The sequence below is a fragment of the Apodemus sylvaticus genome, chromosome 10, assembly GCF_947179515.1.
Source record: "Apodemus sylvaticus chromosome 10, mApoSyl1.1, whole genome shotgun sequence".
NCBI classification, from domain to species: Eukaryota; Metazoa; Chordata; class Mammalia; order Rodentia; family Muridae; genus Apodemus; species Apodemus sylvaticus.
The window spans coordinates 27336827-27361437 of NC_067481.1; the positions used below are offsets into that span (position 1 = coordinate 27336827).

Below are 24611 nucleotides of genomic sequence, written 5' to 3' on the forward strand. Positions count from 1 at the left end.
CCTTGGGGACCTCAAAAAGATGAGTTATAAGCTAGGCTGTGGTGGTGCATGCCTTTAATCCCAGCACTTGGGAGGCAGAGGCAGGTGGATTTCTGAGTTTGAGGCCAGCCTGGTCTACAGAGTGAGTTCTAGGACAGCCAGGGCTATACAGAGAAAGCCTGTCTCGAAAAACCAAAAGAGTTATGTAGAGCTTTGAAGGTAGCTAAGTGGTAGAGTACTTGCCTAGAATATGTACCCCTCCAGTCCAACGCCCAGTACCCACTTCCCAAAAGGTGCCTATGTTTGAATTGCAAAGAAGTGCTTGTACTTAGCTGCTGGTTACGGCACTAGTAATGGCCATGGGCTCCAGTGAGAAAGAACTGCAAAGTGCCTGAGAAGAAAGGGTCTCCACTGCAGGACACTGTGCTGAATAATGGCCAGTTAGGAGCAATCAGACAGAGAAGTGGCAAAGCTTAAGACATCAGAAAATCCAGTTAAAACAACCAGATTGTCTATGAAATTGAATTCAGGCTGCTGCTGCAAAGGGACTGTGGACATACGCTGCTCTGGGACAGGGTTTGCACTCCAAACAGAACTCATTAGTGAGCCTCAAAATTAGTTTAGGGGCTCAGGATCCACATTTAAAAAAAACAGTAAATCCAGGGGCTGAGGATGGTGGTTCAGTCAGTAAAGGGCGTGCCCTGCAAGCAGGAGTCCCCGAGTTCATCAGAGAAGCACAGTCAAAGGCCAGGCGTTGGTGGCACTTCATTGGTAATCCCAGGGCTGGGGAAGCAGAGGCAGAAGGATCACTGGGCTTGCTGCCCAGCCAGGTTAGCCTAACAGGTGAGTTCAAAGTTCAGTGAGACACCCTTTCTCAAGGGAGGTGGATGACATTTCTGAGGATGGCTGAGGCTATCCTCTGGCCTACTGATACACACACACACACACACACACACCACACACATACACAATACTTATATAGACACATAACACACTCAACGCACATACACATACCACACATAATCACACCCTTACACACACATATACATAACACGTACCACACACACACACATACACATATACCACACACACACACCACACATACACATGCACACACACACATATATACATAACACACACACATATACACATACATACACATATACCACACATACACACACAACACACATATACATAAAAAAACATACATACACATACATCAATAGGCAAATAGGTAATAGGACTTGAGAGGCTGAGGTTGGAGATTTGTAAGTTCAAGGCCAGCCTATATTATATCATGAGCTCCAGGTCAGCCAGAGGTACATTGTGAAACTTACTCTCGCAAAAAAAATGAATGAAAGCACAGCAGATAAGGCTATCTTTGATTTTTTCCCCCACTTATATAAGTAAGTGTTTACATGTGTGTTAGATAGAAAATACCTGTAAATATATTTCTTACTAAAGTTGTGGTCAAGTCTGAAAGCCACTGCTGTAATGTGTGCTGGTGGAGGGCTTCAGTGGGTACTAGTAAGGAAACTGTGCGGCTGGCTGGGTGGGCCTGGGGGCACACACCTGTAAACCTAGCACTAGGGACTTGGAAGCAGGAAGAACAGGAACTCAATGTCACCCTCAAATACACAGCAAGTACTACAGAGCCAGGACTACTAAAGCCATCTCCAAAACGGAAACAGCTAGGCATTGCGGCATACCCTTCAAGCCCAGCACTGAAGAGGCAGAGGCAGCTAGGTCTTTATAGAGGGCTTCAGGCCAATGTGGCTACTGTGAGACTTTGTCTCAAAATCAAAACCAATCAAACAAACAGAAAACTAAGAAAAGAAACTGTTAATATCTGTGTCTAGGCAGAGATAGGGAGGGGGGAGAGGGGGAGATGACTCAGCAGTTAAGAAACATCAGCACCTTATCAGGCAGCTCAGAAGCATCAGGCACTCCAGCTCACGAGGGCGCACACACAAACACCTACACACACACACCATACACATCACACACACTACACATACACACCACACACACACCACACACACACCATACACATCACACACACTACACATACACACCACACACACGCACCATACACATCACACACACTATACACATCACACACACTACACATACACACAGATACCACACATGGACACACACCACACACATAAACCACACCACACACACATCATATGCACATGTACATACTCTAAAACAAACCTTAAAAAGAAAAGAATAAAAATGGCGATTCTGTGGTCTGTTCAGCTCTGCTCTGTTCTAAGTTTCAAACAGGGAAATGTGAACAATAAGGTTTCCTTCCTAGACACTAACCTCCCTAATTGGAATCCCGTAAAAAGGAACAAACAGGGTGGATGTGAGCTGGAAAGGCTTGTGACAGAGCTGGCTTATCTTCCAGTTGGCACAGCCCTATCTCAGAGGGCAAGCTTCAGGTTACAGCGACCCACATCACCTGACACCAAATTACAAAATTTTAAATGTATATACCCATGTACGCTCTCCCTCCCCCAGTGCAAAGGATGGGCCCCAGGACCTTTGTCAGGCTGAGTGGACACTCTTGTCACCCAACACCATCCCTAGATCCTCCTGTTTTGTAGTGAAAACAGGGTCTCACTAAGTTTTCCAGGTGGTCTTTGAATGTCTGATCCTCTTGCTTCAGGCTCTCAAGTGGCCGAATTATATATAGGCCACGGCCCCAGGCTTAGCTGACATAACTCAGCAAGTCAGCCTTCCTCCACTGGAAAGCATGTTTGGTGAGAGTGAGGGCCCTGCAATGCTCACTGCTCACTCTCTAAGCACTCCATCAGCACCTAGGCACTCGCCAGACACACGTGGAGTGACTGCTGGGGGCCTGAACCCGTGGGGGTGAGGAAAGCGGCTGCCTCCCACTGACTGTACTTGATAAGCTGTTTGCACTTGGGTCAACTCTTCTAGCTGCATCATACTCAATCCTGATCCTTTCCCCAAACACCGTCTCAGAAAGCCTGCGGCCACCGCTCAGTTGGCCAGAGCAGTGTTACTGCAGCTCAGGGGCACCGAGGCAGTAGCACTGTAGAGATGAGATCGGGGTTAACTGTGGTAGGTAGGCAACCTTGGAAGTAAATCATGGTTCACATGGACCTGGTGGTGCAGGCCTGTGAGCCCAGGCTTTTCAGGAAGCTTGAGACAGGAGGACAGCAAGTTAAAGACCTGCCTGAGCTCCTGAGTGAGTTCAGGACTAGCCTGGCAACTCAGTAAGAGCCTATCTCAAAATGCAAAGTAAGGAGAAGAGGACATAGGACATAGCTCAATGGCACAGCTGACCTACAAGCCCTAGACTCAGTCACTACACCTGGACAGGCAGATGGAGGGCAGGAGTACATTATTCTTAAGGGACCAGGCTAGATGTGGGGCTTGGGGTACGCACACTACCAATAGCACTGGAGATACCAACCAAAAATACATGATTACTTTACATAGAATGAACAATCATTAAACAAGGGGCCCTCAAAATGTCATCTGAGCTTAAAGAAGAAATGAAGAGAAAGACACAGGAATATGGCTACTTTTCTTTTTTTACTTTGAACATTAGCATGAAGTTGGTTACCATATACATCCAAAGGCCCAGCGGGGGGGGGGGGGGGGGGGGGGAGAAATCATTAAATGGCACACCTTGTACCAGAGTCTTAATAAGAATAAAATATACAATGCTACATTGAGTGGTTAAAAATACACAAAAAAGTAGTTTTAACAATCTATAAATTTTTATACTTAAAATCATGATTGAGTTGAAATTAAAAAAAAGTGCATTTCCATTGCTAAAAAAATAATATTGGTATAGTTAACACAGGGAAGGAAGAAAACCATCACGCCGGGGATCTGACAGGATGCTAGCGGAAAAGATGAGTAAGGGAGGCCAGGCATCTGGACCAGTTCAGAGCCCACCTAGCTCCACCCATCACGCAGCTAGCTCCACCCATCACACAGCTAGCTCCACCCATCACGCAGCTAGCTCCACCCATCACGCAGCTAGCTCCCTGGGCCAAGCAGCCCTCCTCTCCCTCCTTCACATCCTAACAGACTCAGTCCTGCCCACCGCTCACCCACCCCCCCCTGAAGGCCAATAACCTTCTTTACAGCATGACAGGTGCCTTCCCTCACCGAGTCCCAACCTGACCTTCAACACCGTCTACAGAGGTAAGGGAGAGACACCGTCCCATTCTAGAATAGACGTAGTCGTAAATCTTCTTGGCCTTGCAAGCAGGACTGGGACCAAGCAGCTCCTGCCTTCTTACACTCCTCTGGACAAACATTCAACAGCAAGCTTTGTAAACCTAAGGCTAAGGATTCCTGGCAAGAAAACTGGACTTCCTTTAAGAAATGAGAAAGTGCAAGTGACCTCGGGACTGTGGGGACACCTGCTGCCCACCCTGGTCACAGCTTCCCTTCCACTTCTGCCTGGGCTGGAATCACAAGGAGCCCCACTTTGCATCCAGCATTGCTCAGGCTGTTGGGGGTGGGGGGGAAGAAGGGACCAGGAAGAAATCAGTAGGGGAGGCCCTTCCACAGGTAAATGCTTCCTGACCCTACAAGGTAAAATCGTCTCAGGCTGGTGCTTTCCTGAGTGGATATCCAACTGTTCCTCTGAAGACACTGCAATGGGCGCAATCAAAATTCCCAGAGAGCTGAAAAGGCCAGGAGTCCAAAGACAGGCAACCAGTGCAGAGGGCCAGGCCTGAGGGTGCCTGCTCTGAGAGACCTTCCTACCCACCCTGGTAGAAGACCTGCTCTTGGTGACTGATAGCTACCTGGAGCAGACAAAGTGAGAGAGGGTGTGCTTACACATATGCCAGAGGTCCCCACTGCTGTCACAGATGTGACAGGGCAGGCTGGGCTGCAGCGGGATTTGGAGGGTGGAAACAGGGAGGCGGGTCACCTTTGGCTCTCCGTTTAGTAACCAAGATTAACAAAGGCTATGGTTATGCTGCCTGATGAGTCACATGGGCCTCAGACACGAGACTCCAGCTCTGCTCACATCGTCAAGTCTGAGTAACTGCTCAACTTAGTGATGTGAAAATGCTTTAGTCAAATCCAGTCAGTGAGTCAAGGGGTAGCCTGGAAGAGACTTAAGAGCTGAGAAGAAAGTACTTTATCGCCCCTTATGGCCAAAACAAGTACTGCAGAGGAAACAAAAATCCAAAACAACCCTCACCACGCCCCAAACACCCCATGTTCTGGAAGATAATTCACCTGGTTTTCTGAGGCCAGTATCTAGTGATACAATTTGAGAAGTAAACACAGACATTACACCACACCGTTTATTTCTTTTCAACTTAACTCAAGTGAGTAATCACTTATAGTTTCCCATGCAGCCACTGAGTCTCAAAGCCTATGCAGGCTGTGATGGAGACCCTGTTTCTGGCTACCTGGCCCCTACATGGTAAGGCAGATGGAAGAGGCTGTGCTCCTTCAGGGGAGCCAGAGATGCAGAAACAAGTCGCTGCGCTCTTCTCAGACCCAGACAGGCAGGCTCTTGGCTCGACTGAAACCATCAGATTTCCTTTTGACATTAAACAAAAACCCAGCTTCCATCCCTTTTTGAGCATCTCCATTTCCTATAAAATTATTTTCAAGTAATTTGTCACATCCCCAATCTCACCAGAGAAGCTCAAATAGGACAAAGGTAACCTGGAGTTAGTGACAGGGAAACCTCTGAGGGGCAAGAACTCTCTTTGATACTTGACCAAAAGTATCCTAATCGAGACACAAAAAAGCAGCCATCCTTCTCCAAGGGTGGGTCTTCCCAGTGACAGGTAACTGTGATGCTCCACTGTCCAAGTGCCTGAGGTGCTGGAGAGAAAAGCACCCAATTTAAAAGCACAGACTTTCAGGCACTCAGTGCTCAGGACTGACTGTCTAGGCAGCAATGGGCGACGGCAAACACGGAGAGTACTTCAGAAATTTGTTAATGAAAGGATGACAAATTTATCAACAGCTGCCTTTCAAGACTCCTACGGCCTGCAACCATCAGTCTTGGACGCCTGGATACTAATAACAGGAAGGAAAGATGCGAGAGGTCCTAAGTTGGAAAGCAAAGATTTTGACTAAGGTCAAAATACTCTAATTAGTGTTCATTTGCCTAAAAAAAAAAAAAAAATCCAATTTCCTCACTGAAAGACTTTATCTGTTTTCACTTTAGGAGGGAACAATCAACCCATTACATAGCACAAACTTTAATTGGGGATGTGAGAGACCAGGCAGTTACTAAAGTGATTTTTATCCATGAACTGTACATACCACACACAGAGCACACGTCCGCTTCCTTCTCCTCCGTCTTTTGTATATTTGACATCAATTACACTTTTTCAATGATGTACAAGAGGACAACAAGAAAACAAACTGGGGTTTGTGAGGGGGACAGGGGCTGATCAAAAACCAAGAAAGGACTTTTGTTAACCCCAGAGAGCACTTTTCTACTCCTATGACTAAGCTAAAGTCATGGGAAGAACCCTGTAAATGTTTATGAAATGCTACGTGCGCCCCAGCGGCAGTCCGCATTCCTTTCATTTGAAGGGTGGGTACTCAGGAAGACTTCAGAGGAGAAAAGGATGGCCCAAAGCCTCTCTGGGTGACCTTGGATGTTTAAAGGGACAGCCGGTCTGTGGTGAGAGACTAGAAGGTGAAGGAAGGGTGGATGGCTCTAGCCCAAGGTGTTGGGAGCACTGGGGGGGTGGGGAGGGGGAAGGGGCGGGGAGTAGGATACAAAGAAGCTACAAAGGTGACCCAGCCGTGAGTGACAAGGGACAACAAAACACAAATGTGCTCACAATCCTCAGCCAGGTTTTAGCATGTTTGTAGTTAAGCCCTTTGGAGCAGGGTGAATTCCAATACTCATGAGAACGACAATCAGAGGTAGGATCCAGGCCAGGACAGAGGTTCCAGGGCGTGGGCTTTTTGAAGGCACTGGAGAGCAGAGTGACTGAGACTAAAGCTGCGTACGACAGTAGGGGGCCAGACGGACAGGTACTCAGGGCTCTGTGCTACAGTAATGGAAACAACCCCAGGACCATGATCCGGACACACATCCCCCGGGACCTGAGTTAACAGGTGGAGAGAGACCCACTTCATAACAACAGGCCCTCTACTAAGGGAACAAAAGGAGTTTGTTTTCAGAATATGTAGATCTGCACAGTAGTTTTGAATTAAACATGTAATTTTTTTTGAATGATATGTCATCTGGTTCTTCAAACAAATTTATTGAAGCTAAAGAGCTTCAAAGTTGAAACATTTGAGGAATTTGACTTTCCTTGGAGTCTTGGGAAAGCTATCCCCTAAGGGGGAAAGGTCTGATTATAAGTCTATAAAAAGGTCTAGCGAGTATAAAAGTACTCAACTGTGAAGGTGAACGGACACTGACGACTTTATGGCTTCCACAGAAAGTGTAGTGAGGACTCTGGGCTGCTTTATCGAGGTAGTTCCGGGTTGGAAGGTCAGCACTGCTTCTTAAGAATGCTACAGATGACAGAATCAGATTAGCTAGGGAGTTGTTATTGCATAACGATGCCACTATTTCTAATGGCTTATGACCTTTTATTCCTGAAAAAAAAAATGGAGAGAGAAAACTCCTGGGAAATTTTCTAACTTGGTTTAAGTAAAGGAAAAACTTAAACCTGATATTCTTTTCTCAGCTTTAGAATTTTAAGCATCCCAAGCTGATCTTTAAGTTGATAAATGCTTAGATCTAACACACCCTCTCTTTCTATGATGTGCTCCACGTGTAGAACAGCATCAAATCTCTAACATGGGGACATCAAAGTAACAAAAGTGGTATTTTTCATACAGTAGCTTAAACAGAGGGGCTCCTTTAACTGAAACAGGGGTTCTTTTAATGGAAACTTTAGTTTTTCTCTCTTTAAAAACAAACAAACAAACAAAAATCTCCTACATAGTGTGTTTTCCTAATCAAAATCTCCAAGAGGGACTAGATACATATATATGTGCATCCATGACTATGTATGTGCGCACGCCTCTGCAGTGGAGTTCTTTCTCTGCATCATAGTTTCAAATTTTAAATCTTCTAGGGAAATAAAAATAAAACTAAATACATATCCACTCAACAATAATAAAACTGAAAAGGATTTTCAAGAAGTTAAAAATTCAAAACTTCAAAGATGTTGTCTCTGGTTAGCAGTGGTGGGGGTGAGGGTGTGGGTTGGGGTGTATGGGGTGGGGGCTAGCTCAGAAAGATACCAACAGATGAGGTTCTCAGACTGGACAACTCTGGACAGGTCCACGCTGAAGGACTAATCTGAGGGTTACTAAGACAGTACCTGGAAATGATTTTCAAAGGTTTCTTTGAACTTTATTAAAGTTTTATGTGGAGACTTCCCCATTTGCTAAAAATAAGAATTAAGTCAAAATAATATACAAAAAAAAATGGAACCACATGCCTTTAAATGGTCATCTTCTTTTCATTCAGTTTTAAAATCTAACCCAGTATGAGACTGATTCAATTTGAGAGCAGCAGCCATTCATTAGGCTAAAAAAATTTGTATCCAAATGATAAATGTCTGAGAAGAAAACTCCAAAAATATAATGGCAACACAAAAACATCCTTGTGGAAGCCAGGCGGGGCGAGCAGGTAGCCATGAGCCCAGCATCAGGAAGCTGAGGTGAGGAGTCACAGGTCTGAGGTAACCATGACCCACACCAGCTGGGGTTCAGCTCCGCAGCTCAGAGACCCTTTCTCAAAAAAGCGAAACAAGAGCCCCAACAACAACAAGATTATTGGGTGGACTGGTTTAGACTCAGCACTCAGGCTGTGAATTCAAGGCTAGCCTGGTCTACATATAAGTAAATAAGTAATCCTTGCAACTACAAAAGCCTTTGAAGATAGTTCAAAAAGGCATCATGAGAAAGCCTTGATTTAAAATCTGTTATTCTGAAATGTGATATGTTTATAAAAAGATACAACAGCACAGACATGGGCCTAGAACTCAGACTAGAACTCACGGGTCTTTTCCAGACAAGTAACAAGAACATGCCAGGCTCTGCAGACTCCCAGGGCACTGCAGCACATGTGGTGGCACAGCACACACTGCCGCTTCACCTGAGCTCGCAGACCCTGAGCACACTGTTAACCCTGAGCTGAGTCCTGCGCGTTAGAGCTCACGTGCCTGCACGTCTAAGGCGACCCTGTGGTTTCTGACTCGGAAGCATTTCCGTATGGATTTCATATGCACATGCCCATTATTTGTGCATGACACTTTTGAGAGTCATTTTCAGAGCAGGCTTCTCAAGTCAGGGAAGATATACTTACCCAGAAAAAAAAAATTGGCATTTCTATCTTGTTCCACATTTGAGTAAGAATGATAGAATGTGGTAGGGCTAAGTCACTGTTTTAAATTCTTTTCCTGCTTCTGTTAAGGATGGTGATGCTTACTGACATGGTATTGGGTTTCCTATGTAGAGGACAGTTTCTTATGGCTATAGTTATTTGAATAAAGTCAGAACTGAATACCTGAATTTTTCAATGAGCATTCATAGTATAACCATAGAATGGTTTTAATTCAACAGCCTCAAGTGTAGAATTCAGAATCTCTGCCTCATTTTGCAAAAGCATTTAGTATAAAATAAGGTATAACCAATTAACTTAGCTACAGTTTATACCTTTTTTGATAAAAATATTTTAATATTATAGCTTAGCCATGAAATATGGATATGTCTACATGAAAGTGTGAATTTGCAGACTTTCCATAGGATGCAAAGGAGACTGTGCAGGCAAATGGGGGGAGGGGTGACCTCTAAGTCATGACATTCAGAAAAGGAATCTGCTTCCTTGTCTGCCTCGGGTATGTGAGGGCTCCAAGAATATATGTGAATATTAAAAATATCATTCATTAAAATTCATAGCTAGAAACTGTAAGGAAAATGTGTCCTGAGATATGTTCCTGACTCAGCCACAATTTTTCCTATGTTTACAAATGACAAGGGCAAAACTGGAGTAAATCTAGAAATAATAAACCAAAAACCCTAATTTAGAGTGTGATACTTAAGAGCAGGAGCCTAACCTCAGTCCAGAGCCCGTGTGTCCACTGCAGAGTTAAGGAGCCAGAAAAAGTGCATGGCGCACATCTGCACATTTAATATCAAAGATAAATAAATAACAGCTACGGTGCTGATTTAAGAGCCTGAGGATAGAGAGCTGAGGAGGCGAGAGGCAGAGGAGGCAGTCCATTCTAGGGACTCAGCCTCTGAGAGGCAGAGCAGAGAGTGTGTGGCAGCTGTGCCGTGCACACCTGTCAGCTGACTGAACCACCACGTTAGTCTTTCTCTTTGGCCTTCCGTATATCCACTCTGGGGTGACCACGCTCTGTGGAAGTTCCCCAAATCCTGACCGAGTAAGCTGCCACTCAAGAGGCACCTAAGAGGCTGCGGTCTTCATCCTCTGCAGAGGACAAGCAGCAGTGTGTGTGTGTGTGTGTGTGTGTGTGTGTATGTATGGGTCCTCTCACTACAGTTTTAATGGCAGACACCAGTCACCTGTGGACATCTACATTTTAGAGGCTGCAGACATTTTAAAACTCAAAAGCCAACTTGTCTTCTCATCCAAATTTCTCAGTCACTATCAGCAATTAAGTTTTTGATTTCAGCTCACCATATCAGCTTCTTCTAACAACTCTTGGAAAGCCCAAGAACCTCAAAAGTAAGAGATTCCAATTCTTCTTCCCCTAACAGCTGAGTACAACACAGTTCCTAAGGAAAGCGAGACACAGATGTGATCCAAGGGAACGCCCTGCCGCTTCCTCCCAAGGGATTCACAAATGCCGGTTCACATCTGCAAGCCCGGCTAACTCTGGGCAACCCCATTCCCTCAAACCAGCCCACTGAATCCATAGAGTACTCAAGGAACACCAACATTGGCTGTGTCAGTGGCCCAGTGGACTGAATGCCTAGCAGAGATTTTTAAATCACTGATGACTAACTTTGTCCTGAACCTCGCTTTTGTACCTGGTCTGGTGACCCGTTCAGATACATCCAGTCTCAGAAGCACCTTTGAGTTGTATGGATGTAAGAATACATTTGAAATAGAAGTTATTATATGCATCTTTAAGAATCACATTTTGATGATTATAAAAATTTATCTATTTTACAACATGGGTTTAGCTACACTGAAAAATTACACAGCTTATTGAAATACATCTCATTTTAGAAACAGACTACTAAAGTCTATACAAAAACTCTAAAATAATTTCTGTAGTAAAATAAAGAGTGTGTTAAAAGAGCTACACAAAGAAGAAAATTCCCATCTTCTCTATAATGCTTGATATTGTGTGAAACGCAGCCAGCTCGACTCTGCGGCCAGCACCAAAAGCTGAAAAGAATTCATTACAATACACAGTGATACAGTTAACGCTCCGGATTCATCTCACAGCCTTCCCGATTAGTATAAAGGAAACCAGGCCTATCCCCTCTTTGAGGAGAAGACCGAGATATAAAAGCAAGCATACCTCATCCGCTGATATGAAATTATAAAATCCCACAGTCACAGTATCTGAAATTTATAAAACTCATCAGAAAATGCAAGCAAATTGGGCTTTAGTTCGGTGGTTCCCCTGGTTTCAAGGGCAGTCTTCACTCCCTCAGGTCAGTCTGATGGGTCACCAGGACAATGGCGAAGGCCCTGAAGGAGACGGGAAGACCCCAGAGAAGTACAGCTGCACCCCTTCTGCCAGCTCGCCATGGGATGACACTGGCTGGTGCTAATGGTGCTGGGCCTGGGGTGCGCTGTTCTTCTCCGCCAGGTGCCTCAGAAAGGTGTCCTCACTCTGGCTTCTGTGGTTTAGGGGCTCACTCTTGAAGAGGGCTGGAGGTGGGGGCAGGTGAGGCACAGGAGGGATGGGGAGGTGGTGTGCATGGTGTGGATGTGTGTGGATGTGCAGGTGTGAGAAAGGGTGCGGGACAGGCCTTGAGGGAAGCGCGCCCCCACCCACGGGGTTCATACTGACTGCAGGGGCTGGGCTGGTAGGAGTGTTGGCCACGGCTGGAGCAGGAGCAGCCGGAGCTGAGGCCAGTGGCATCTGGACAGCTGGCGGCACATTCACTGGGCTGGTCACTCGGAAGCACTTCTCCTTGTGGGCCTTCAGCATGTTGGAAAAGCGGAAGCGCTGACCGCACACATCACAGGGATAGGGCTTCTCGCCTGTGTGAGTTCTGCGGTGCCTCTTCATGTTGGGTCGACTGGTGAAGCTTTTGCCGCAGATTTCACAGATGAAAGGCTTCTCTCCTGAGATGAGCACAGACAAACAGGGTTGGTGTGCCAGGTGTAAAGACAGGCACCTGCCACTCATGCTCTCCTTACAGCAGTCTGTCTCTCATTGACACTTAGCATGTCTCAGTGGACACAAATACAACTTACAAGCTATAGTAATGCTGGTAGGAAGAGAGGAGGGCAATTAGAGGTAGTGTGGATGTTGCAGGTGTGGCCTGCCCTATGGGTGGCCTATGGGTACCTTGTCTCTGAAATATAACCATTTCTTGTGCCAGTTCACTGTGACTTCAGCTACCACCCCTTTCCCTTGCAACAGGCACTCACTCTAGACTTATCCAGGGAACCCAGCTCTATCCCAATCACCACAGCTAGTAGCTTTCCATTCTCACTGCAGCTGTGTGAGGTAGTAGCTGTCCTATTGTCTGAGGGCATCTTGCCCAAGGTATAATCTGTTAGGCACAGTCAAAGTTAGGAATGAGAAGACTAGCTCCCAGAATCTGTTCTGCCAGCGTAAGAATCCACATCACTCCCTCCCCCATGGGAATATTTCTACATGAGATACATGAGAATACACAATGAAGATACAAGCCAGCATGGTAGCTTTAAGCTGTATTGGTGCCTACTGAGACATGCTAAGAATCCATTGTCTTAGCCGGGCAGTGGTGGCGCACGCCTTTACTCCCAGCACTTGGGAGGCAGAGGCAGGTGGATTTCTGAATTCAAGGCCAGCCTGGTCTACAGAGTGAGTTCCAGGACAGCCACGGCTACACAGAGAAACCCTGTCTTGAGGGGAGGAGGAGGAGGAGGAGGAGGAGGAAGACGAGGGGAGGAGGAAGGAGAGGAGGAGGAAGAAGAGTAGAGAAAGAAAGAATCCATTTTCTTACATTTTTCTGTAACTCCCTTTCTGCAAATACCTCTTTATCCACACCACAGTTCTCTCTCTCTCAGTCTGGAAGAAAGCTGGATCTCTTTCTTATTCTAGAAGAAAGTAGATCTCCTATTGCCTCCTTCTACAGAATCCAGAACTATACCCTACCCACTCCTAATTCCTAAGAGATAGGACTCAAGAGTCAGATGGGGCCAGCTACCCCTTGCTGAAGGACCTTTCCTCCCTATGACTGACGCTCCTCTTTCTGGTTGACTTCTGAGCCTAGCTTGTCTCCTTTTTAATCCATTTCTTCCTATCTTTTCTGTGTCCCATTTTATTTTATTTTATTTTATTTTGAGACAAGGAGGATTTATTATGTATTTTAGGCTTAGAACTCAAGATCTCTTACCTCAGCGTCCAGGTGTAAACCACAAACACCTGGCTCCTCTAATCATCTCTCCCATCCCTTTACAGAAAGGGCCTCACGCATCTCAGAAGTGCACCTTAAATGTTCTATGTACCGAAGGGTGAAGAAGGGTGACCTTGAACTTCTTTTTCTTTTTTTTTTTTTTTTGTTTTTTTTTTTTTTTTTCCGAGACAGGGTTGCTCTGTATAGCCCTGGCTGTCTTGGAACTCACTCTGTAGCCCAGGCTGGTCTCGAACTCAGAAATCCGCCTGCCTCTGCCTCCCAAGTGTTGGGATTAAAGTCGTGCACCACCACCGCCCAGCCAACCTTGAACTTCTAATTCTCATGCCTCCGCCTCCCAAGTGCTGGTATACAGGTTTGTGTCACCATGCTCAGTATTCCTTTAATTATCTTAAAATCCTCAAATATGGTCTAGTAAGAAGTGGATAAAGGCACTTGATGCCTAGCCTGAGAACCTGGGTTTGATCCCCATGGTAAGAGATAATTGATCACAAAAGCTATTCGTTGACTACCATAAATGTTCCACCGTACAAGTTCATCCTTACCCCCAAAAAACAAACAAACCCTTCAATCTATACAAAGTGGATTTGGTTGTATCCATCTGAGAGAAATGCCACTGGAAACAACTGTATATAGTATAGAAATATAACTATTAACATGCAATCTATGTAAAAACATCTATAATCTATTAAAGTAAAACAAGCATGCTATGAAAGTATGTGCATAGCATTATCCACTCTGATGAGATATGCATAGGAAATATATGGAAAAAAATACATTGTATTGCTAAGATTACTTCTAGGAATCAGAATTGCAGATGATCCATCTGTCCTTCCTTCCTTTCCTTCCTTTCTCCATCCTTCCCTCTTTCCCTCCCTCCCTCCCTCCCCCCTCTCTTTCTTTCTCTCTTGACAGCATCTCACAATGTAGCCCTGATTGGCTTACAACTCATATGTAGATCAAACTCACAGTGATCGTCTTGCCTCTGAGCTCCAAGTGCTGTGATTAAAGGTATATACTGCCACAGTCAGCCTTATTTTTCATTATTAGTTCTTATGTGTGTGAGTGTTTTGTCTGTATACATGTTCCACATTCATGCCTAGTATCTATAGAGGCTAGAAGATGGTACCAGATCCTCTGGACTGCAGTTACAAATGGCTGTGAGCCATAATATGGGTGCTGGGAACTGAACCCAGGCTTTCTGCAAGTGCACAAAATGCTTTTAACACTGAGCTGTCTCTCCAAGTCCCATCCTTATTTTTAATACTTGTCTTTATTTCTGTTTTTGCTGAAATAAATATGATTTCCTTATTCAATAAAATGCTTAATTATTTTTCAGATAGACTGGCTTGGTAATCAGTATGCAATGTGCACTGGCCTCAAACTCACCACAATCCTCTTGTCTTAGCCTTCTGAGTTCTGGAAAGCAGGATTGATCCCCAGTGAAGTATTTAAAAGCACAGCTGTTTGCTAAATTCTTAAGCCCTGAATTCCTGTCCTTTCTTTCAAAGTCAGTGTCTTCATTTGCAGCAGCCACATGGAAGCAGCCCAAAGACCCTGTCTCTGAGCCGCTAGTCCAGCGAGAGCATCTGCCTCTCCACCGGACTCACTGACCATGTCTACACTTCACTCACAGCAGCACATACTGAATGGACACTCAACAAAATATGTTCAAGTTTCTAGACCTCTTTAGTCACGCCCATTCACAATCTCCTGGGCTGTGTGACTCGCCATAGGGAGCCCCAGAGGAATTACGGATGATAACAAATCTAATGACTCAAGCAAAAATCTTACTGCATTAACAATCTTTTACTTCTTAATAATCCTCCCATGCCTTCCCCTGACATCGAGATGTCGCCCTGAGCTTCCGACTCACTTCTCACTTGGCACCACTGCCTAACAGTGCCTCATGGTTAATGTTAAGGCCACTCTGAAGCTTAGGATAAACTAAAACGTAACATCTGAAGTCAACCACTGTACCTTGCTGTTTTAAAGAAGAGGTGGGAAATGTGAGCTAGAAGACACAAGAACAGTTAAAGCTACAAGATAACCAGAAAAGCACGTACACGAACTTATCCAGAGATCTGCCCTACAGACAAAGCTGACCCAGCTCGGAGAAGTGGCTCTATAAAGCCCAGAGAAGGCCACTATAAATGAAAAAGAATCTGCGGGGAAGACAGATGAGGAAAGGGCGTGGGTGGTTGTCCTTTGCACTGTGCAAAGGGAAGAGCATCCGTCCTGTACACCCAAGCATTGATGCCATGCAGCAGGAATATCCTTGGGCAGCATCGGAAATCCACCTGTCTATCTCATGTGATTTTCCTTCTTGAGCTTTAAATCTGTTCCCAAACTGCTTCTTAGATATTTTCACTTGATTGCCCCAAAGATCTCAAAACTAACAAAAGAAAGTTAAATTCATTATCCTACCTAGCATACTACTCTACTCTCTACTATTTTCTACCTAAATACCACTATTCTAAAGGCTCTGAAACTAAGCCTTAATTCATCTAACTGGTTTACCATCTGTGTTCTTGTTCCCCTCACTATCCACACTGGAGCCAAAGGGAACGCTCAAAACACTTGTGGCACATACCACATAAAACCACACTCTACTCACTGTTCTTAAAGTCCAAAGGTTTCATACTGGGTTTAAAAGATTCTTTATGCTAGAGTCTCTGTTCACGATGGATCATGTCTTCCACTCGTGGCCTCTCTGCACATCCGGTTCACTCTTACTTCAGTGCACTCTCATCTACATCCACCCAGCCTGAGTATAAGCTTGGTTGGGCTGAGGGCTATCTTGCTCTTGCTTACCACATTAGCTTCATTTAGCAGGCTCTTCTCCCTTGCTTTTGGTTTTTTGAGACAGGGTCTCTCTATGTAACTCTGGCCATTCTAGAACTCACTATGTGGCTGGCCTCAAATAGATATTCGCCTGCCTCTGCATCCCATGTTTGGGGGAATTAAAGATGTGCACCACCATGCCAAGCCTTAGCAGGCTCTTTCATGGTTTTAATATTTATTTATTTATACATACATGAATGATCTATCTTTACACGCATCCAGAAGAAGAAATCAAATTCCATTACAGAAGGTTGTGAGCCACCATGTGGTTGCTGAAAATTGAACCCCAGACCTCTAGAATAGTAGCCAGTATTCTTAACCTCTCTGAGCCATCTCCCCAGCCTTCTAATAAATATTTACAAATAAATTTAAAAATCTCCTTAAAGACATGGATTTCTTCCAACATTTTAATGCTTCTGAAACTGTCATTTACCTTATATTCAATCACCACTGAATAAGTTTACCATTGTTTAATTTACAACATTTTCTTAGCAGCATATAAATTGATTTTACAACTGATGGCAACCTAGATTCAATGAAGTATAGTGATCACCACTTAGGTTGTTACATTAACTTCCTTTGCTAATTCTCTATCCCTGGCAATCTTCTCATAATTCAGCTTCTAATATAGAATTTAGTTTAAGCAAACAATGTTGACCAAAATGCATTATCAGTTCTGGCCTGGGATGAAGATGTAGCTCTGTAGTAGAAAACTTGATTAGCACATGCCAAGACCCTAAGTTCAATCCCTAGGACAGGAACAAACAAACAAACAAACAAACAAACAAATCTGAGCTGAGAGATGGCTCAGTGGTTAAGAGCACTGACTGCTCTTCCAAAAGACCTGGGTCCAATTCCCAGCACTCACATGGTGGCTCACACCCAGCTGTAACTCCTGTCCCAGGGCATCCAGCACCCTCTTCTGGCTTCTTCACCAGGTAAGCATATGATGCACAGACATACATGCAGGCAAAACATGCATACACATTAAATAATAACAATAGCAATAATACTCAGCTTTCCAAACTACTTGCAATTTATAAATAATACACAAGCGATTTGATATCATCAGGACCACACAGCACACATAAGAACTGATCCTGAGCTGCTGAGCACAGTGAACAAATCCAAGAAGCAGACCGTGCGATGCTGCTGACCACGCTTAGGATGGCCTATGTAACCTGTTTTATACGTTGCTACATTACATTGACATCAGAATCAGTAAGTGTCCAGTTGAGGATAAGGCTGCCTGGAACAAATTATTTACTCTTTCAGCCTCAGTTTCTTCATCAGAAAAATAAAGATAACAACCCCTACAAAGGTCACTGTAGAATAAACACAAGCTGGAGTTTAGAGCAGCACCAGAACACAGGCGCTCAATAGGCAGCAGCCTCTGTTACTGTATTATTGCTGCCGCTATTCTGTGGACCGTGGGCCTCTAAAGGGCAGAAACCAGGTCTTCATTCATCTTTTGTCCTTATGCATGTGGTATAAGGACAATCAGCATATATTCTGCTTTGAACTTACCCTGTGCTCAGACTGTACTAGGAACCCTGCCTGATGGTGGCCAGCTTCCCTAGGTAAGTTCTGTCATACTTCTCTTTAACTGCAAAGAAATAACTCAATCAATGCCAGTTCCCACAACAGGTATAATCCCCACCCAAATGGACTGCTGCGTATAAATGTCATCTCATCCAGCCTTTCTCTCTTTTCCTCTCTAAAACTCTCTTACCTTCTACTTTCTCAGACACTACTACAGTCATTCATTCGTATTTAATACCATGAAACTAGAGGCCAACTACGGTTGTACAATTCTGCTAAGGTTTGTTCAAACCTACCAGCCAGTTAGTTACACTTTTTGTTTTGTTTTTGTTTTGTTTTAATACTCTGTGTCACCCTGGCTGTGCTGGAACTCACTCTGTGGACCAAGCTAGGCTTGAGATCTGTCTGCCTCTGCCTCCTAAGAGCCAGGATTAAAGCATATGTATCACCGTTGCCCAGCCTCCCTCTCCTCTCCCCCCTCCCCCCGTTTTAATATTACAAACAATACTGAAAAGCAGAATAAAGACTGGGGATGAGGGGTACCTCAATATGTGTGTTAAAGTCTAAGATACTTAATATATCAAGACTTGTTGTAAACAGTAAAAAGGACAAATACAAAAGGCACAAGCAATTCAAAAAAGAAAAAATATCACTACTCAACAAACAAGTGAAAAATATTCAATTCTATTTAGTAGTTAAAACTGCAAATGAATACTTGAAACTGTTTCTCACCAGTCGGAAAGGCTTTCCTAGCTCTTAGACTGGAGAATGGGACTTTTCATGTACACATGGCAAGAATACCATGGTGAGGAGGGCAACTTTATAATACATGCCATCAGATGTGAGAAACACAACTCTGTGCCCTAATTATTAACCCCATTCCCAGAGCTTTGCCCCAAGTAAATAACTGTGGACATGCTAACAATGTTATTTATTACAGCATTGTTTATAATAGAAACTGGAAACAGAAACAACTTAAATATCCAACAGGGAGTGACTAAATAAACAGAGAACCTCTTTTCCTTCCCAGGGCTGCTATAAATGTTGTGCTAAAGAGGTAAATGTAGTGAGCATCAGTTAATCCCTGCATGTCTGTACATAGTATTACTGATAATGATATGATATATGGTAAAGTAGGTTACAAATCCTATTGTGGGGAAGGGGCTGGAGCAGTGCTCAGAGAGTACTTGTTGCCCTTCCAGACAACTGGGTTTGACTCCCGTACCATGTGGTGACTCATAACCACTTGGAACTCCAGGTCTAGGGGATTCAATAATACCCTCCCTCAACCTCTGAAGGCACCGGCCATGTATATGTGCACATACAAGCATTCAAGCAAAATGGTTATACACATAAAACTAATTAATCTAAAATTAAAGAAATAAAAAGTTACAATAGAGTACAAGGAGCTGAGTGTACCATATATATGAACATGTGAACATCTTAGACACAGTACTTGCCTGTAACAATACTAAGAACTAAAAGTTTTGTTTTGTTTATGATGCTGGCTATGGAATCTGCACTTGCTAAGCAATGCCGTACTGCTGGACTACACTCTTAGCCCTTCAGAGATTTTTTTTTTTTTTTCCGAGACAGGGTTTCTCTGTGTAGGTTTCCAGGCTGTCCTGGAACTCACTCTATAGACCAGGCTGGCCTCGAACTCAGAAATTCGCCTGCCTCTGCCTCCCAAGTACTGGGATTAAAGGCGTGCGCCACCACTGCCCAGTGGAAGAATTTTTTTATATATCAATTAAATCTTGGCTGGAGAGATAACTCGGTGACTATGAGCACTTGGTTCTTGCTGAGAACCTAGGTTCAGTTAACAGAAACCAAATGGCAGTTTACAAATATGCTTAATTCTAGTTCCTGCTGTTCTGATGCCCTCTTCTGGCTTCCAAGAGCATCAGGCATGCACACAGTGTACATACATACATACATACATATATGCAAGCAAAAACTTTCATACACATAAAATAAAATAGATTAAATCAGCCAAAGTGTTATTATTTGATTAAATCTCATTGTTCTTTCTGCGGTGAGATTTTATTTAGTTCCTAATTTTCATAGCAGGCTATATAAAGTAGGCTGGTCTTGAATTCACAGAGATCTACCTGTCTCTGACTCTCAAGTGCTGGGATTAAAGTCATGTGCCACCATTTCTGGCTGGCCCCTTCTAACATTTTAATAAGTATGTGTTACTATGATAATGGGGAAGAGAAAAATCTAAATGAATTAGTTGTATTCTTTTGGAGGAAACATTTCTTGCCTATTGGCTGAAGAATAATGATCATAAAATTTTACATAACTAGAATAACCACAAACTAAAATTTTTGGAGCCACAGATACAGTCCAGTTGGTAGAGTACCAAGGTCAGCTGTGGACAATACTAGTAGTGTATGTAAAGGGAACTATTATATTTTAGCCAGTTCTCCAGAAGCTAGATAATTAAATGTTTATAAGATCCTTATCAATAATATGGAATACACATCCATCCATCCAGAGAGAGAGAGAGAGAGAGAGAGAGAGAGAGAATTAGAGAGAGAGAGAGAGAGAGAGAGAGAGAATTTATTTAACTCCATTTAATGGATATGATCCTGAAAGGTAGTGAATTTTGGAAGTTAAATCCAATCAACTCTAAGAATATTGAAAGGGCTTTAATGCCTTTAATTCAGCACTCCAGAGGCAGAGAAAAGGCCAGCCTGGTCTACAGAGATACCATGTCTCAGAAAATAAGACAAAACAAACAAACAAATAAATGATTTATAGTTGAGCATGGTAGCATACACCTATAATTCTAGCACATGGGAGCAGAAGGCAGGAGGATTACTATGAGTTCCAGAGCAGTCTATGCTTTAGTGATAGTCTGTCTTAAAAAAACAAAATACCAAAACAAAAACCTCAAAAGGCATTCACATAAATAATTCTTTTAAAAATAGTTATAAAAGAGAAAATCTCAGTATTACATTTATTTATATATCTCAGGCTTACTTAAAGTGAGATTACTATGCAAATGTGTGCCAGTCACAATGGTAGACACCTTTGACTTCAGCACCTAGGAGGTTGAGACAGGAGGATTGCTGTGAATACGGGACCAGCCTCAGCTGCAGAGTAAGACTTCATCTCAAGACAAAAACAACAACAACAACAACAACAAAAAAAACCCAAAAAACAGGGAAATGATGCAAACGAATGGTTGTTTACAGATAGGGCAGCGGACAGTACCAACACGCACTGGGGACTGCGTGCGCCCTCCCCAAGCCATCCTTACCCGTGTGCGTCTTCATGTGCTCGTCGAAGTACTGCTTCATGTTGAAGTCCTTGCCGCACCACTGGCACATGAACTGCTTGTGCCCAATGTGGATGCTCATGTGGGAGCGGAGCTGGTACTTGTACTGGAACCTCTCGTCGCAGTTCTGCAGGGACACAGAGGACAGTGCTGGTTGCCACCCACAGAAGCACCACTCCAGCCCACCCACAGAAGCTTATAGGGTTTTTTCTCAGACTCAAAGCACAGTCTGCTTATGGCGGTAGTTTGTATTCACTGTGTTCCTGCAGCTGAATTATGAACACCAGCGGGAATTTCTCGTGTAATTATTACTGGCTCGTACAACTTTTCTGAATCACTGAGAAAGATCAGCTACTGCACTCTCAAGTTACCCCTAAGAGACTGGGTGCTGATGGGACATCTCTCTTCTCAGCACTGAGAGATCAAATCACCAAGCATGTGGCATGCCGGAAGTTCCAGTGTGACACAGCCTTGTGCGTCACACCCTGCTACATCACCCACACAACCCTAGCTGTGGACCAGACCTGGGTGTAGCCGGTCCCTTACCTCACATCTGAAGGGTTTCTCTCCAGAATGCTGCAAGGAGTGCACCTTGAGTGACATACTGCGCTTGAAGGACTTTCCACAGGTCTCACATGTAAATGGCATGTCTTTTGTGTGTGCTGTAACACAGAATGCATTTAAACTCAAATCATTTCCACCAAAACTCTCATACTGGAGAAGACAGATGTCATAAGGTGAGGAAACTATGCTGTCTTAATTTCTACCTCTCTCCAAAGAAAGAACAAACTGCACTACTGAAAAGAACGCTGCGTAGGGAAGACTACACTGTCCAACCTGATCATGCTTACTAAAGACAAGCTGCATGTATCTCAACAAGCTAAAACCGACTGCAGTACACTGGCTCTACATATCCTGCCCAATGTGGAGCAGAGCACTCCCAGAGTCTGCAGGTAGAGAACAGAGAGTGGAGACTCACCAACCATGTGTTTCCGCACATGAGCCATGGTATAGAACTTCTTCTCGCAAATCTCACAGGCAAACTTTTTTTCTGCATATCCATGGACAATCTTGATATGTTCATGAAGGGACCAGAGTTTCTTGAAGGATTTGTTACAGGAAACACACTAGCAGGATAAACAGAAAGACTTTATTTTCTGAGGCTTCCGGAGGCCATCCTACCCCTAGGCAGATGAAATGGATCTACTTTAGATTCATGGCACAAGGCCAGAATCCTGACAAAAATGATTCCTGCATGCATCTGTATATTCCAACACTAACATCTGTATATTCTATTTCCTAAGACCCATCTTTCAGATGCCTTGGGAGCAAGCAAACAGGACCAAATCTAAGGCAAGAATTAAGAAGTTCCACTAGCACCAAAGAAATAATTGCTATTACCACTCCTGTGTTCCACTGATGAAAAGAACATTCAACATCCACTTTGGTGTTTATGTATTCTGTTGTTGTTGCTCGTTTTGAGATAGGGTGTCTCACTATAGAACCACCCTCAAATCATGAGCCACTGAGGCCAACCTCAAGTCAGGATCCTGCTCCAGTCTCAGGTGCGGGGAGCATACACACATCTGGCATCCCTCTGAGAACCTTCAGGCATGCTATGGCGTAGACCAGCACGCACAGCTGCCTCCTACCCAGGCTGCCATGCAGTTAAGATGTATTTACCAGAGAACATAAATGAGTTTGAAATTAACACAACCAAAGATAAGATATAAAAATTATAGATCTGAAGGGTATTAAAAATGTCCTCATGTCTTAGAAAACACATTTTTCTAAGAAGAATTCTGTAACAAAATGTTCAAGATTTACTAACTTCCCTTAAATTTAACTCAGTTTGTTGCCACTTCCCTCCAGCAGAAGCTAAAGTAACGTCTGAAACTACTGAGCACCCCCATCCCCACCCCAATTCCAGACCTCCTTAGGTCACAATGCCCAGCTCTCCAAATCACGGCTCATAGCGGCCTGGACTATTAGGCATAAAGTATGGCTAGATCAACCAAACAATACTAGAAAACTCTTGACAACTGCCAGGCTCTGAGGAATGAACAGTAAGAGGACTCAGTCACTACGGCCCTGAATGGCACTGCCACTGCAGAAGACAAGAACCAGGAGCTAAGAGACAAGCCCCTGGTTGGACACTGCCCTGGAAAACAGATGAGCCCTTTAAGCCATCATTTCTGCAAGGATTAATTTAATTTTCTCTTATCATGAGATGGTCAGGATTCTCAGGAGCTGTATGAAGACACACAGCACAAGATTCCTTAGGAATGGGAAGATTTTTTGTTTTTTGTTTTTTAATATTTCCTTATATACGAGTATTTTGCCTGCTGTATGTATGTATACTGTATATGTGCCTGGTGCCCAGGGAGGGCAGAAGAGGGTGTTAGATCCCTGGAACGAGATGATGAACTGCCATGCGGGCACTGGGCACCAAGCTCAGGTCCTCTGCAAGAGTGGCCAGTGCTGAGCTAGGAATATGGAATTCCAGTCTAGGAATATGCAAGTTGTTCATTCAGCAGAGCCTACACAGCCTAAGCACAAGGGTGAACGTACTATGATTAGGAAAAGCACAGAAGCTTACAAAAAAGATCTGTTGTTTTCTGTTACTTAAGCAAATTCAAGTTAAAAAATAAGAAGGGGGAGGAGGAGAAGGAGGGAAGAAAGGAGAGGGGGAGAAAGCCCACAAAATAAGCAGGTCACAGAGACAGAAAGGAAGAAAGCCTTTTCAGTAAAGACCCACGATGAAATCCGAGTTTGACCTCTAGGGGGCAGCACTGGACCATGCTCCATTGAACTGACCCTACAATCAACTTCGGCCCAGGCACCTGCCAGAGAACATGGCCAGAGTCTTTTATTTACCCAGCATAACTCTATCATGTCATGATATACAAGCTAAATCCGTGGATTATAAAAACAAAAAAAATCTCTTTAAAGAAAGGCACTCAGTTATTGATTAAAAGCAATTGTCAAAAAGAGAAAATTAAAGGTCCTCACCAATATTAGCAGTTCCCAAACCAAAATTTTACTTTTTAAAACAATTTATCTTTTAAAAAGTTAGCTTCAATACGGTAATTATTATATACATCTTGTAGAAGCATAATGGACTTACCGTGTATGAATATCCATTAATACACAAACATATGCACACACCAATAAAGCCGCAATACATTCAGGACCTCTTAACCTGTTCCACACAATCTTTCCGAGACAGCAGAGGTTTGACGGGCACACTGTGACATCAGCAGCGCTGTGACATCAGCAGCGCTGTACAGCAGCTATGGAGCCCTACTGCCAGGTAAGCAACATTTTCAAACAGCTCAGCCTCTGTTTAAGGTCTGCGTATTCCCACGGGCTCGCCTCTTGACACATTTAGTGTTGC

General features: G+C 43.9%; 1 protein-coding gene across 2 annotated transcripts in view; it reads right to left on the reverse strand.

The window, feature by feature from the left end:
• Nucleotides 1-6116: 6116 nt before the first annotated feature.
• Znf652 (zinc finger protein 652) overlaps nt 6117-24611 on the reverse strand; it is a 54867-nt gene continuing 36372 nt past the window's right edge. For both annotated transcript variants that reach the window (XM_052194584.1, XM_052194585.1), the window contains exons 3-6: nt 22194-22341; nt 21761-21876; nt 21197-21341; nt 6117-12262 (exon numbers count right to left, since the gene is read on the reverse strand). In XM_052194584.1, the coding sequence (XP_052050544.1) occupies nt 11739-12262; nt 21197-21341; nt 21761-21876; nt 22194-22341 (933 nt within the window). In that variant the 3' untranslated portion in view covers nt 6117-11738. The remainder of the gene's footprint in view (nt 12263-21196; nt 21342-21760; nt 21877-22193; nt 22342-24611) is intronic.